Below are 14936 nucleotides of genomic sequence, written 5' to 3'. Positions count from 1 at the left end.
GGTTATTGCGGACCGAGCGGAGGTGTTTGACTCCATTCAAGGACCCAAGCAGTCGTTCCAGGTGCGACAGAGGTTCACCTGCATCTCCTCCAACCTCATCTATTGCATCCGCTGCTCTAGATGTCAGCTGATCTACATCGGTGAGCCAAGCGGAGGTTGGGCGATCGTTTCGCCGAACACCTCCGCTCGGTCCGCAATAACCAACTTGACCTCCCGGTGGCTCAGCACTTCAACTCCCCCTCCCATTCCCCATCCACTTGGGGAGTCTGCATCCTGCGGGCATGAACATTGAATTCTCTCAATTTTGTTAGCCCTTGCTGTCTCCTCCCCTTCCTCAGCCCTCGGGCTGTCTCCTCCCATCCCACAGCCCTCGGGCTCCTCCTCCTCCTTTTTCCTTTCTTCTCCCCGCCACCCCCCATCAGTCTGAAGAAGGGTTTTGGCCTGAAACTTTGCCTATTTCCTTCGCTCCATAGATGCTGCTGCACCCGCTGAGTTTCTCCAGGATTTTTGTGTACCTTCGATTTTCCAGCATCTGCAGTTCCTTCTTAAACATCAAGTTCATCTTTCCACAGTTGCTGCCCAACCTGCTGAGTATTTCCAGTGTTCAATTTATTAAAATCAACTAGTTCCCAGAGGGATCAAAAAATAAAGTTATGAGTATCCAAGAAGGTAAAGGATTTTGAAATTTTCCAAAGTTATACGGACAAAACCTTATTGTGGTAGTTTCGTAGTACTCTAAACATAAGCATGGCTGTTAATAAATTAAAAAAATATTGATATAAATGATAAAATATCTGCATCAGGTTAGCTATGGTTAAAATTAAACATGTTTCACATTAATGGATCTCAGAAGTGATTGTGGATTGTCAACCTGACCTTCCCTGCTACAACGAAAAGCAGTGCATCATGAATGTACAAAATGTTATCTTTAGGAAGAAAATAAATTTGCCTCAGACCCAAACTCATCAACTCAAAGTAATCTTCATTCCACAGGTTACGTAAAGGTTTCCCAAGATATTCCACTCGACTCAATAACTAGCAATTGTAGGATGCACAAGTGGTAGTTCTCAGAAAACTAATTAAGAAGGCAAAAAAACGACTTGGTTTTCATTAGATACCCCTGCCTCCAGCATTAAGAAGTTTGATGCTTTTTAAATCCCCCTGAAGTGTCATGCGTCCATCTTCGAATCTAAACAGGACTTTCAGCGGCTGGTGGAAAAGATTTCTCACACACATCTCAGGAACCTGCCAGGCTTCACTCAGCAACTTCTCTCAAGTAAATAATGTTTGAAGCCTTGTCAAGTGTAACAATTCATAGAAAACCGCAGAACTGAAACACAAAGAGTACAAACACATACCTGCTTAGGGATTGAAGTTGGGCCTCGATCATCACAGCGTGCAGATACATTATTGAAGTCATTAATAAAATTAAGTGCTTCGTCCAATTCTTTTAAAAGTTTTTTATATAATCCACTTTTATCCTCATATGGGCCACAATCGAGCACAACCTCATGAGGCTGAGAAGAATACCTATTAGGTAGGAGAGAGAGAATAAATGAAGCATAAATGAATAAATTAAATTAAGGGATTGAGTACGGTGCATTAAGAATGTAGACAAAGTGAAGACAGGTAGAATCGGCAATAAATGCTGGCCGAGCTGGCAAGACCCTTATTCTGAGAAGTGAATAAATCTGCAAAAATATACAAAAACTGGTTAAATTAGCAACAAAAACAAAGCAAATTGAATATAATGAGGTCAACGGTGAGAACAGAAAAGAAGAATTATTTCAACTGTGAAAGGTTAACGAATGCTGACATTAAGAGAAAGTTGACTGCTTTCATGCATGAAACATTGAAAGTCAGCAGTAACAATGAAGTGTAGGATTAACATGTCGGGCGGCATCCGTGGAGAGGGAGAGAGTTAACCTTTCAAGTTGATCGAGTCCAGTGGCTTTCACCTAAAAAGCTGACAGTTCCTCTCCCTCCACAGATGCTGCTCGACCCTCCATGTTCCTCCAGTAGACTTCAGAAACCAGATTATAAAGGACGGCACAATAGCACTGCAGATAGTCTCAGGATCAGTTCTGACATACAGGGAGTTTACACACTCTTCCTGTGACAGAGTTTTCTCTGGGAGCACCTGTTCCAACCCCCATTCCAAAAGCATACTAGGTAGTCTGAAGAAGGGTCTCGACCCGAACGTGCCTATGTCCTCCAGAGATGCTGCCTGACCTGCTGAGTTACCCCAACACTTTTGTGTCTTCTTGTTTTAAAACCAGCATTTGCAATTCCTTGTTTCTCCTAACTAGTTGGTCAATTGGTTAGTCCGAGTTACCACTAACCAGGTGCATGTCAGGAGAACCAAGGGGAAGTTGACATGCATGAAAAAGGAGCAGCTCATAAAGATGCAAGTTGAGGCAAGGGATTGCTGGGATTGCTCTGAGAGCTGGCCTTCTGTCATTATGAAACAGGAAAACAATGATGAAAATAGTAATGTGTATTTACAACTCACTTGTCCAACACCACCAAGTCAGTGGCAGTCTCTGCACTGCTCCTGAGAATCTTTTCCAGCTTCAGAATCTTCTCCTCCAGTTCAGAAGGGTCACATTTCCCGTTTAAAATGGAGGCAGTTAATCCCAAGATACGAGGGCACGAGGGATTTAGCTCGCACATCTGAGAAGCAGGAAGATAAAGTTAGGATAGTGCTCACACAAAAAGAATGAATCACTCTAGATGTTTATTTACTTTTAATGATCAAATTCAGATCACGAGAGTCACCAGCGGTAAAGTTAAAAGTTGACACACAACCGGCTGCAGTCGCTACATTGAGGGAAGTAAAACAATCCGTTGAACCCAGAGCCCTTTATTCAGCAGCTATTCCATGAAATATCCCAGTAAACCCATTGAACCTGGCTGGTTTGCCATTCATCCAGCACCATGCAAAGAATGACTAGCAGAAAATGCCAAGTAAGAACATACATATCATCCCAGTAGACACAAAAGGCTGGAGTAACTCAGCGGGATAAGCAGCATCTCTGGAGAGACGGAATGAGTGACGTTTCAGGTTGAGACCCTTCTTCATATTTCATATCTTCCCAGTATGCAGCCTGCTTTGGCTGGTCATTTTCAAAAGTGGAAAATATTTTCTGCTGAAAATCCACTTTTAGCTATGGATTCCACAGCTAAAAGTGGGAAAATCCACTTTTATCCTTTCAGAATTTATAAAATCTAGTACAATAATAATTCAGGCAATTAAAAAACTAAAATTCCTAAGTAATTGTCCAAATTCAGATTATAGATGGGGTGAAACAAAATATTTCAACTATGCAGCATTTTAAATTCAGTTTAGTTAAGTTCAGAGATACAGCATGGAACTAGGCCCTTCGGCCCACCAAGTCCAGGCCGACCATCGATCACCCGTTCGTGTTAGTTTTAGGTTATCCAAATTTCTCGCCCACTCTCTGTACTAGGGACGTTTTTTCATATAGAGGCCAATTAATCCGGAAATCCATTCATCCTTGGGATGTGGGAGGAAACCAGAGCACCCAGATAAAACCCATGCTGTCACAGGGAGAACATACAAACGTCACACAGACAGCAACTGAGGTCAGGATGAATCCGGCTCTCTGGCACTTTGAGACAGCGGCTCGACCAGCTGCGACACCATGGTACCATTTTACGGTAGCCTAATTTGTTTTGGAGTTGTTTAATTTTATGCCAGTGGTGACATATTGGGTAGAATCCTCATTATGTCAAAGGGTCCTGGTTTTGTGTACTACCCCACTAATGTAGACACAAAAAACCTACACTGACATTATAGCGCAGAAGAAAGAAAATGCTTTTTTGTCAGATTGGGTTGTATCCTCGGAGGTTTGGAAAAGAGAGACCTGATTAAAACACAAGATCTTGAGGGGTCTTGATAGGAGGGATGAGGCAAAGATGTTTCCTCTTGTGGGGAGTCTAGAACTAAAAGGTCACTATTCAGAAATAAGAAGCTGCCCATCTACTAAGGTTCTAGTCTTTGGTACTCTCTCCCTCAAAGGGCGGGAGACGTTTACAAATCGTTGTAATGCCGATTTTAGATCAATAAGGGATGAAAGGTTACTCAAAGTAAACAAGAACATAACAGTTGAAAGTTATAATTCAGATGAATCATGTTAAACAGCAGAGCAGCAACAGGGTCCAAGTGACCTACCCCCTGGTTTTAAAACACATGATTTAATGTGCTGACGTTCAGATTAGGCGTTAAACCACCTGCCTTACTGACGGGGCCCAAAAATGTCACTAGTTCAAAGAGCACAGGCGATTTCCCCTCATTCTGACTAATATTTACTAATCTATTGATGAAACCAAAAAAATATTCTGCTGCTGTTTGGGAGTGCTCTGTGTAAATTGGCTTCTAGATTTTAAAATTCCAAAAGATTTCATTGACTGTCGAGCACTTTAGGATATTTGGAATGAGACCAACAAAAGGCACCATTAAAATCAATCTCTATCCTTCCACTGTGTAAGCCAGGCAGATCGAGTAACAAGTACATGTATCCACACCACTGATGTAAACTTTTACAAAGTGATAAACAGTCAAAATTACAAGTTCTACATGTCAGATGGATAATGGTAAAACTACAATATTAGCAATTTTACAGATGACAGCACTTGTCATTCCAAGATCTCTTATTTTTAGAAAAGTGAATGGTGAACACTCTTTGGCACAATACACCATGTCATTAAAAGTTAAACATGTGACCCTACCAGCAGCAAACCTATCAAAATTTCCCGACTTAAAGATGACTTTTAAGTGCATCTGAGTAAAAATGTCATTTTACAAATATTTAAATCATTTATGCTTTATCAGAGGAAACACAAGTCTCTGCAATTCTTGCCAGATGCAATAAAAATTCCAATAAATACTCCATAGCCTCTCCACCCACAGGATTAGACAAATCAATCAAGTTGACAAGTTCAATAACACAAATGAACTGCACTTTTAACAAAGAGCAATAATGGCGAATGAAGCTGAGTTATGAAGCCTTTTGTCTGAAAAATTGCCTCCATCATGTCACAGGTAGGTAGCGTGGAGAAAGTAAAACAGAAACAGATGCTACATTTCTATAATCAATATGGACATTTCCACTATTGAACATATTCATGGGATGAGCTGAGTGAGATAGAGATACAGTTCGAGATCACACACAAGTATTTGCTGCCATCTTATGTAAACCTGCTTTGGAGGAAGAATTAAATGGAAAGAGAGCCCTCAGAACCTGCAGGTGGCAATGTTTTTTTAAGCTAATGGCTATCGATTACACCTGGTGTAGGTGGATGCTGGGAAAATCAGGGGGGGGGGGGGGGGTTCGCATAGGCATTGGAGCCTAAATAAGTTTCAAGGAAAGAAATGAAATGATGGGCTAGCTGAGAGTTGACTTCAACAGTTGCCTTCTATGTCACTATGAAATTATGAAGATGAAAAATCGTTATGTACACTTTCTTCATTGTTAAGTCCCAATGTTTACTGAATAAAGGAAAGAATGCAAAACCACTCCAGCCCAGGGTGTCACACAGGCAATAGTGTTGATTCAACGCATCTTTATTTAAACCTGAATTTTAAAGAAAACAAATATAGGACTTGGAAACATCAAATCAAATTGCCCAGTTACCCATCCCCAGACTCCTGCACCCTCACGTCTTTTAAATTCCTGGTGTGAAATATTATGGGTGATTGATTCGTAAATGATTGCGACATCACAAGATCTTAAGACATAGGAGTAGAAGGCCATTCAGTCCGTCGCGTCTACGCAACATTTGATCACGGCCAATTTATTTTTCCTTCTCAACCTCATTCTCCTGCCTTCTCCCCATAGCCTTTGATGCCCTTACTAATCAAGAAACTGTCAATCTCTGCGTTAAAAATACGCAATGACTTGGCCTCCACAGCAGACTGTCATACCTTCATAATTTCCTGATAGGGATGGTCTTTAATTGCAAGGTGACATTCATCAAACACCAGCAGGTTGATATTCGAGAGGAGAATGTAGCCTCTCTTCAATATGTGCAAGAAGATGTGGCAAGTCATAACTAGCACCTGTGCAAACACAACAAAGGGAAGAACAGGTCAATCTCAGTGGATTTTATATTAAAAAAATCATTAAGCCCAGTAAAGATAGGCTACTCGCTATGCGACACAAACCGCATCTCTCAATGCACTCTCACAACCCGCGCTCTCTCAAAAGTAAGAAATCACCAATTGTATTGTGTTTTTATGGATGGTCCCAGCAACACTCAGGTCCAGACACACAAATAAAGAAATAACACGTGGGAATACCTGCTGTCCACTGAAGCGTTTATTCCATTCTTCCCATGTCCATGACTCAACGTTCTCCATAACAGAATACTCCCCAACCTTCAGATCAGAATGAGTCTTGACAGCTGCTGCTAGCTGAGCCACAGAGGATGCTAGGAAACAAAATCCCCCGTTACACAGTCCAGAAACACAAATATCATCTCTATTTAATTTCCCAACGTACAGCTGTATAAGTCCTAGAGTCATATAGCACGGAAACAAGCCCTTTGGTCCAACTCGTTCATGCCGACCGAGTTGCCACGTTTACATTGGTCCCCCCGATCACGTTTGGTCCACCTCCCTCTAAACCTTTTTTATCCATGTACCTTTCCAAATGCCTTTAAATATTATTATAGTACCTGCTTCATCTAACTCCTCTGGCAGCTCATTCCATATAAGCACAACCATCTGAATGAAATAGTTTCTTATTCAATCTTTACGCACTTACCTTAAACGTATGTCGTCTGGTTCTTGGTTCCCCTATTGTGGGGAAAAGGCACATGCGCTGATGATCAGCTAAACAATAACTTTAAGGAACTCTAACATTTTGTCAATGGGTCCGCAGAATATCGGAGTTAAACTGCCCTGAATGTCCCATGTTTAGTGCCAGTCTGCCAGCCAGCAATGGAGTCGTGTAAATGGAAGCAGCACTCCAAGATTACCCACTTTCTCTGCCTACAGCCAAAGATTACCCAAGCCTGATCACTGTGCTTTGCTTTATATCTGTACTTGTGTATCACTGATCAACCCGAACTGAAATTAAGGTGAGAGTGGAAACATTTAATCGGAAACCAAGGGGCAACTTTTTCCATACACAGGGTGGAGGGTATATAGAACGAGTTGCTAGAGGAGATAGTTGAAGTAGGTATTATAACATAATTCAAAAGACATTTGGGCAGTGATATAGAAAGGAAAGCTTTTGAGGGATATGGAACAAATGCGGGCGATCTTCTTGGTTGGCATGGACCAGTTGGGCGGAAGGGCCTGTTTCTGTGCGGTATGACACTAATCAACCGTGTTGGTGGCTTTGAAGACAATTAGGTTGGATGGGGCACGAATGATATGTTTCCTTCCCTGAAGGTTTCAGTTGTACTGAGCATTGCCGAGGCATTTTTTAAATAACTGAAACCAAAATTATAACAATTTTCATAGTTATCCATTGAAAGGACTCCCAATATCCAGTTGAAAAGTGGTCGCTGGTCGGCGCGGACCCGGTGGGCCAAAGGGCCTGTTTCCACGCTGTATCTCTAAACTAAATCTAAAGAACAGACTGTACAATTTAAATGTCATTTCAGAAGGTTGAAATGGCTGCACTACTATGTAAATGATACTTACTTGAACTAACTAAAAACACAGTCCTCGAGCCATTCTTGTTGAACTGTCCCCTGATCTGATGAGATAACTCCTTTGTGAGTAGCACTGCAATAAAAGTCTTCCCTGAGCCAGTATTTAAACAAACGATAGTATTATGTTCCAAAGCTGCTTCTAGAAGTTCAACCTGTAAAAGACAACAAATCTTTCAGTTTTGAAGCAAGATAATAATGGTGAAACTTTGTTAATACAATAATACAATACAATACAATACCGTTTATTTGTCATTTGAACCTCACATGAAGTTCAAACGAAATTTGGTTTCTGCAGCCATACAAGAAAAGAACCAAGACACACACCAACACAATTTACACAAACATCCATCACAGTGAATCTCCTCCTCACTGTGATGGAAGGCAAAGTCTTGTCTCTCCCCTGCTCTCCATTCCTCTCCCGAAGTCAAAGTCAAAGCCCCCGGCGGGCGCAAGCAAGTCCCACGGCCACTTAAAGCCGCGCCGGGCGATGTAAGGCCCTGCTCCGGGTCCCGATGTTGGAGCCCCCGGCGGGCGCTAGCAAGTCCGCGGCCATTTAAAGCCACGCCGGGCGATGTAAGGCCCCGCTCCGGGTCCCGATGTTGGAGCCCCCGGCGGGCGCTAGCAAGTCCGCGGCCATTTAAAGCCGCGCCGGGCGATGTAAGGCCCCGCTCCGGGTCCCGATGTTGGAGCCCCCGGCGGGCGCTAGCAAGTCCGCGGCCATTTAAAGCCGCGCCGGGCGATGTAAGGCCCCGCTCCAGGTCACTCTCAACCCCGCAATTCGAGTGGGAGAAGTCGCCGTTGCCGGTGACCCGCAACGCAGTCTCCCACCGGGGACCCACGAGCTCCCGGTGTCACCATCCACCGGAGTCGGGTCGCAGCAGCGTGCCACCGCAGCTCTCCACGCTCCGAAGCTGGCCAGCTCTACGATGGTAGGTCGGCAGCTCCGCAGGCTCCGTGACTTGAGCTGTCGTTCTGGTTGGAGGCCGCACCACGGTGCTAGGCCCCAACGGCAACGGAGACCCGACAGGGAAAAGGTCGGGTCCCCGTACAGGGAAGAGATCTAAAAGTTTCCCCCACCCACCCCCCTGCCTCCCCACACATACACAGTCAAAAACCCACCACAAACTTTACACTCTACAGGACAATAAAATAAAAAAAGACAGACGGACTGCAGAGGCCGCTGCGACGTCGGTCGCGCCGCCAACCCATGATGTACTTTCCATTCTCGGCAGTGATTCCTTGGTTGAGTTCAGTACACTTTAGTTTATTGACACGTGTACTGAGATACAGTGAAAAGCTTTTGTTGCGTGCTAACCAGTCAGCAGAAAGACAATACATGACTACAATCGATCCATTTACAGTGTATAGATACATGATAAGGGAATCACGTTTAGTGTAAGGTAAAGCCAGCAAAGTCCGATCAAGGATAGTCCGAGGGTCATCAAAGAGGTAGATAGTAGCACAGCACTGCTCTCTGGTTGTGGTATGATGATTCAGTTGCCTGATAACAGCTGGAAAGAAACTGGTGGTGTGCATTTTCACACTTCTATACCTTTTGCCTGATGGGAGAGGGTAGAAGAGGGAGTGGCCAGGGCGCAACAACTAATAATTAAATAACTAACAGTTGGCTTCCCAAGCCATACTGAAGCAAGAGTCAGAATTACCAAGTCCTTTTGGTCATGGTATGCATTGTGGCTGAATATAATCTTATGCCCAAGCATAGTGTACGTTCAAACACCATTTGGCCTTGTTTCTATGCTGTACCATTCTATGACTATCAAATAGTAGTTTGGCTTACAATGACAGTACTAAATGGATTGCAACAACTGTGTACAGTTCTGGCCGCCACATGGGAAGGATGTGATTGCACTGGAGTCTCAGTCATAGTCATAGGCACAGAAACAGGCCCTTCAGCCGACCAAGATGCCTCATCTATGCCAGTCCCACCTGCTCGTGTTTGGCCCATATCCCTCTAAACATTTCCTATACGTGTACCTGCCCAAGTGTCTTTTGAATGCCGCTATAATACCTGCCTCAGCTACCTCCTCTGGCAATTTGTTCCACATACCCAGAATTAAAACTTTGACCCCAGATTCCTATAAAATATTTTCCTTCTCACCTTAACCCTATGTCCTCTGGTTCTTGATTCCTCTACTCTGGTTAAAAGTTATTCATTCACTAACACTGAGATGAAGATTCTTGATTCTCCTACTCCTGGTAAATGAGGGTACAGAGAAGTTTAGCTTAGTCTAATTTATTATTGTCATGCGTACCATGGTATAGTGAAAAAAAATTGTTACGTACTGTCCATTCAGCAAAAAGACTACACAATTTCACCAAGATAGGTTGGGTTTATGTTCTTTGGAACAGAGGAGGCTGAAGGGGAGGACATGATTGAAGCTTTAAAAAAAAATTATAAGGGGCTTTCATGGGTAGAAATCTTGAGTTACTCCATCTAAATCTAAATGGAATCTAAAACCAGCAGACATGGATTTAAGGCAAGATCTAGATGATTTCGAGGGTATCCATGCAAGATGTTTATTTTGCCTCACGAGTGGTTAGAATCTGAAATACGGTGCCTGTGGGGCAGAGATTCTGAACATTTAAGTATTTAGACGAACACTTGTATTACCACGGCATGGAAGGCTATGGGCCGGATGCTGGAAAATGGGATAAGTATACTTAATGGACACGGTAGGATGAGGTGTTTCAATGCTGTACGACGTTCTGACTTTGAATTCCCACTAACTCTGGTGGGATGCACTCATCTCCAGGCCAAGAATCAATGACTCTAGATACCAGTCCAGTTCCATATCCACAATGCTAATGGAAAAGGGAACGAGGAACAAAACAAAGTCTATAATTTAACTTGTTTTGTCTGTCCAGGGCACCAGGTTTAAGGATTGGTCTTAGCAAGTTCAACAAGGGTTTCATGCTTTCCCCATTCTATTTTGCATCATTTACATTTGACATCAAACAACACATACCTGATATTTCCGTGGTGTAAAAATGTTATCATGGATAGCTTCCTGTTGCCACGGCAGTCCAAAAAAAGGGCCCATTGGTGATGAAGCAGGCGTCATGAGCTGTAATCCTGCCATGCTGAGATTTCACAATACAGGTCCTCTCATACATCCAGTGTTTCTGTCATTTCATTTGTTCCAGCAAAGACTAAGGGGGTAACCATTCAGAACAATGAATCATCCAGTGTCAAAGAAAACCTCTTTACAATCCCAAAACATGATGTGCCAGTGCAAACTTCAAAATCGACTAGTACCACTTTATTTGGACATAGAGCCATACAGCAGGTCCTTTGACCCAACTCATCCATGCCGACCAAGATGCCCCATCTAAGCTGGTTTCATTTGTCCCCTTTTGGCCCATACTGCTCTAAATCTTTCCTATCAATGTAGGCCAAGCGTCTTATGAATGCTGTTATAGTACCTGCCTCAACTACCTCCTCTGTCAGCTCATTCCATATACCCACCATACAATGAGTGAAAAAGTTGTCCTTCAGGTTCCTATTAAATATTGCCCTTCGCACCTTAAACCCGTGTCCTCTGGTTCGATTCCCTTACTGTGGGCAAAAGACGCTCTGCATGTACCTTATCTATTCCTCCCCCGATATTTTTTTTAAAATTTACCCCTATAACTCCTCAGCCTCCTGCACTCCAAGGAATAGTCTGCCCAACATTTCCGTAAAGCTCAGGCCCTCGAGTGCTGGCAATATCCTCGTAACTCTATACGTTGGCTCCAAATGTCTGATCAGAAACATAATTAGAAGTATGCTATTCATTCACGCAAGCTTGCTCTGCCATTCAGTAAGAGCATGGCTGATCCAATGGATACAAAAAACTGCAGATGCTGGAATCTTGTGCAAAGCACAGTGTTGGAGGAGCTGTTTGGGACCCTTCTTCAAACTGAAGAGGGTCCTGACCCGAAAAGTTGCCTATCCACATCCTCCAAAGATGCTTCCTGCCCTGCTGAATTCCTCCAGTACTTTTGTGTTCTATGGCTGATCCAACCTTGGCCTCAACATAATTTTCCGCATTCTCCACATACCACTTGATAATCTTTGGCACAGAGATCATTTTTCTGTCCTCTCCCAATATCTCTTCTCACTGGTAATTTAAAATTTCCAGTCTTTACATTCAATGACCATCTCCACAGATCTCTGGAGAGTCCTTTTAAAAAAAAAATCCGTAATTTGCCTGGAATTCAGGTCGAGTTAAGCCTGAAGAAGGGCTCCGACTTGCAACGCCAGCTATACGTGTTCTCCAGAAATATTGCCTGACCCGGTAAATTACTGCCTGACCCGATAAACTAGCATCTGCAGCTACTTGTTACCACAGTTGTTTACTTCTGGTGACATGGGTTAAGTCAGAAACAAAAAAAATAACAGCAGCATAACTTTCCAGGGCATGGATATGATTTTTGCCCAGATTTCTTGTCAGTTCCTGATAATGACACAACAGGGGTGACTTTTAAAAGTACCATAATTGGTTAGGATTTACTTGAAAAAAAATCTAAAAATCCTTCTAGCATTCCTGACACAGATGAACCTCATCTACTGTAACCATTTATAAACTTATACCATTTATAACCACAAATAAACTAGCAAGGTTACATCTGGATTTTCAGGATCTTGTTAGTTGATATCAAACCAAATTATTGAGCTGAAACATTTTTGGTTTGTCAATGAGTGAATGCTCCTGATAATGTCCCAGAACTCGGCTGGTTTCTGTAATTGTACGAGACAGTGAAAAAGTGGGTCCCTTTTCTGCTCTGCCTCCCACTGAACGAGTCATTTAACCCTACTGCCTAATCGCCACAACTTTCATCTCTCCTCGCAGGGCGTTTGATGACCATGTGGACTTTAGTAAGGCATTTGGCAAGGACCGCATGGTAAGCTGATCCAGAACGCACCTAGGGTCCAAGGTGAGTGGCTAATTGGATCCAAAAATGATTTTCAATAGGAGGCAGAAGGTAATGGCCTAATGGTGCATTCTGATTAGAAATCTATCACCAGAGCTACACAAGGGATCAGTTGATCCTTGTTCTTTGTGAAATGCATTAACAACTTGGATATGAATGTAGGAGGCATAATTAGTAAGTTTTCAAGTGATACTGTGTGAACTGTGAGGAGGATGCTATGAGAATGCAGGGTGACTTGGACAGGTTGGGGGAGTGGGCAGATGCATGGCAGATGAAGTTTAATGTAGGTAAATGTGAGGTTATCCACTTTGGTAGCAAAAACAGGAAGGTAGATTACTATCTAAATGGCGTCAAGTTGGGGAAAAGGGGAAGTACAACGGGATCTGGGGGGTTCTTGTTCATCAGTCTGTGAAAGTAAGCATGCAGGTACAGCAGGCAGTGAAGAAAGCGAATGGCATGTTGGCCTTTATAACAAGAGGAGTCGAGTATCGGAGCAAATAGGTCCTTCTGCAGTTGTACAGGGCCCTAGTGAGACCACACCTGGAGTATTGTGTGCAATTTTGGTCCCCTAATTTGAGGAAGGACATTCTTGCTATTGAGGGAGTGCAGCGTAGGTCTACAAGGTTAATTCCCGGGATGGCGGGACTGTCATATGCTGAGAGAATGGAGCAGCTGGGCTTGTATACTCTGGAGTTTAGAAGGATGAGAGGATCTTATTGAAACATATAAGATTGTTAAGGGTTTGGACTCGCTAAAGGCAGGAAACATGTTCCCGATGTTAGGGAAGTCCAGAACCACGGGCCACAGTTTAAGAATAAGGGGTAAGCCATTTAGAATGGAGACGAGGAAACACTTTTTCTCACAGAGAGTTGTGAGTCTGTGGAATTCTCTGCCTCAGAGAGCGGTAGAGGCCAGTTCTCTGGATACTTTCAAGAGAGAGCTAGATATGGCTCTTAAAGATAGCGGAGTCAGGGGATATGGGGAGAAGGCAGGAACGGGGTACTGATGATTGTGGATGATCAGCCATGATCACATTGAATGGCAGTGCTGGCTCGAAGGGCCTACTCCTGCACCTATTGTCTATTGATACGAGCAGTGTGGGGGGGGTAAAGAAGGTTGTCTAAGGTTATAGAAGGATATCAATAAGGCAGAAAGTGGGGCAGGTTTTAGGCAGATGGAATTTAATTCCGACAAATGGGAGGTCAAAGATAGTTACTGCATTTATAGTAAATGGTGGGGCACTGAGAAATGTTGATAAACAGAGGGAGTTGAGGTTTCATGTGACAACATAGGTAGACACATGACATGGTAGCCTTCGTAGTTTGAGCATATAAAACAAAAGTCGGGATGTTATTTGACCACTTTACAAAAGACTGGTCAGAGGAGATTCACCAGGATTGAGAGGAGAGGACCCGAGATTCACCAGGATTGAGAGGTGTGTGTGTGTGATGTTGTTGGGAAGATATTTTCCTTGGAGGGGGAGTCTAGGGGCATGTTCTCAGGATAAAAAGGTCCACATTTAAGACTAAAATGAGGACTTCTTCTCTCAATCCTTGGAACCCTCTACCCTAGAGAGTTGCAGATGTTAAGTCGTTAAATAAATTGAAGATTGAAAGAAAGATTTTTGAATGTAGATCTATCAAAGATTATGGGATCAGGCAGGGAAGTGGAATTGAAGCCAACAATCACATCAGCCAAGATCTTATTGAATGCCTAAACATGCTTGAGGGACCAAATGGACATTCCTGTTCCTATTTCTGTGTTCCTATGCAATTTTCAGACAGAGCCTCTAGGGTACAAGTGACATGAACTCCAGCTCTTTTTTCAACTTTACCAGGAGTATTTTCTTTAGCTTTTAGCATTCCATTGTTATTTATGCAAGAACGAAAATCTTTCTGGACAGGATCAATCCAATTATACATGCTAGAAACTACTGTTGTGATAACTGAGAGCAGACATCAATATCTAGTATTTCTCGTGCTTTTTAATGAAGCGACCAATCCGCCAATTAAATAAAACTTGCATTGCGATTATAGAGAAAATGCTGCACAGATGTGTTGAGTAGTTCTCTAATTCTGATTGACAGTATTTAAAAAAAGAAAATATGGAACAATGTCACATGATCGAGACACAAGACATTGCAGAGTCTGAAATCTTGAGGAAAACACAGTGTTGGAATAATTCACCGGGTCAGGCAGCATCTGTGGAGCGAATGGACTGATCACACTTCGGGTCAGGATGCTTCATTAGACTGATGCAGTGGGGAAGGGGAGAGAAAGCTGAATAAGAGCTTTGGCAGGGACAAAGCCTGGCAA

General features: G+C 43.0%; 1 protein-coding gene across 2 annotated transcripts in view; it reads right to left on the bottom strand.

The window, feature by feature from the left end:
• The window catches only part of dicer1 (dicer 1, ribonuclease III), a 118139-nt gene that overhangs the window by 59206 nt on the left and 43997 nt on the right, over window positions 1–14936 (bottom strand). For both annotated transcript variants that reach the window (XM_033027526.1, XM_033027527.1), the window contains 6 exons: window positions 10674–10857; window positions 7676–7838; window positions 6323–6453; window positions 5948–6082; window positions 2513–2673; window positions 1359–1530 (listed from right to left, as the gene is read on the bottom strand). In XM_033027526.1, coding sequence (XP_032883417.1) covers window positions 1359–1530; window positions 2513–2673; window positions 5948–6082; window positions 6323–6453; window positions 7676–7838; window positions 10674–10787 — 876 coding nt within the window. In that variant the 5' untranslated portion in view covers window positions 10788–10857. The remainder of the gene's footprint in view (window positions 1–1358; window positions 1531–2512; window positions 2674–5947; window positions 6083–6322; window positions 6454–7675; window positions 7839–10673; window positions 10858–14936) is intronic.

Source organism: Amblyraja radiata, chromosome 9 (genome assembly GCF_010909765.2).
Source record: "Amblyraja radiata isolate CabotCenter1 chromosome 9, sAmbRad1.1.pri, whole genome shotgun sequence".
NCBI classification, from domain to species: Eukaryota; Metazoa; Chordata; class Chondrichthyes; order Rajiformes; family Rajidae; genus Amblyraja; species Amblyraja radiata.
The sequence above is the reverse complement of the archived record's forward strand: the minus strand, read 5'-3'. Positions and strand labels throughout refer to the sequence as shown.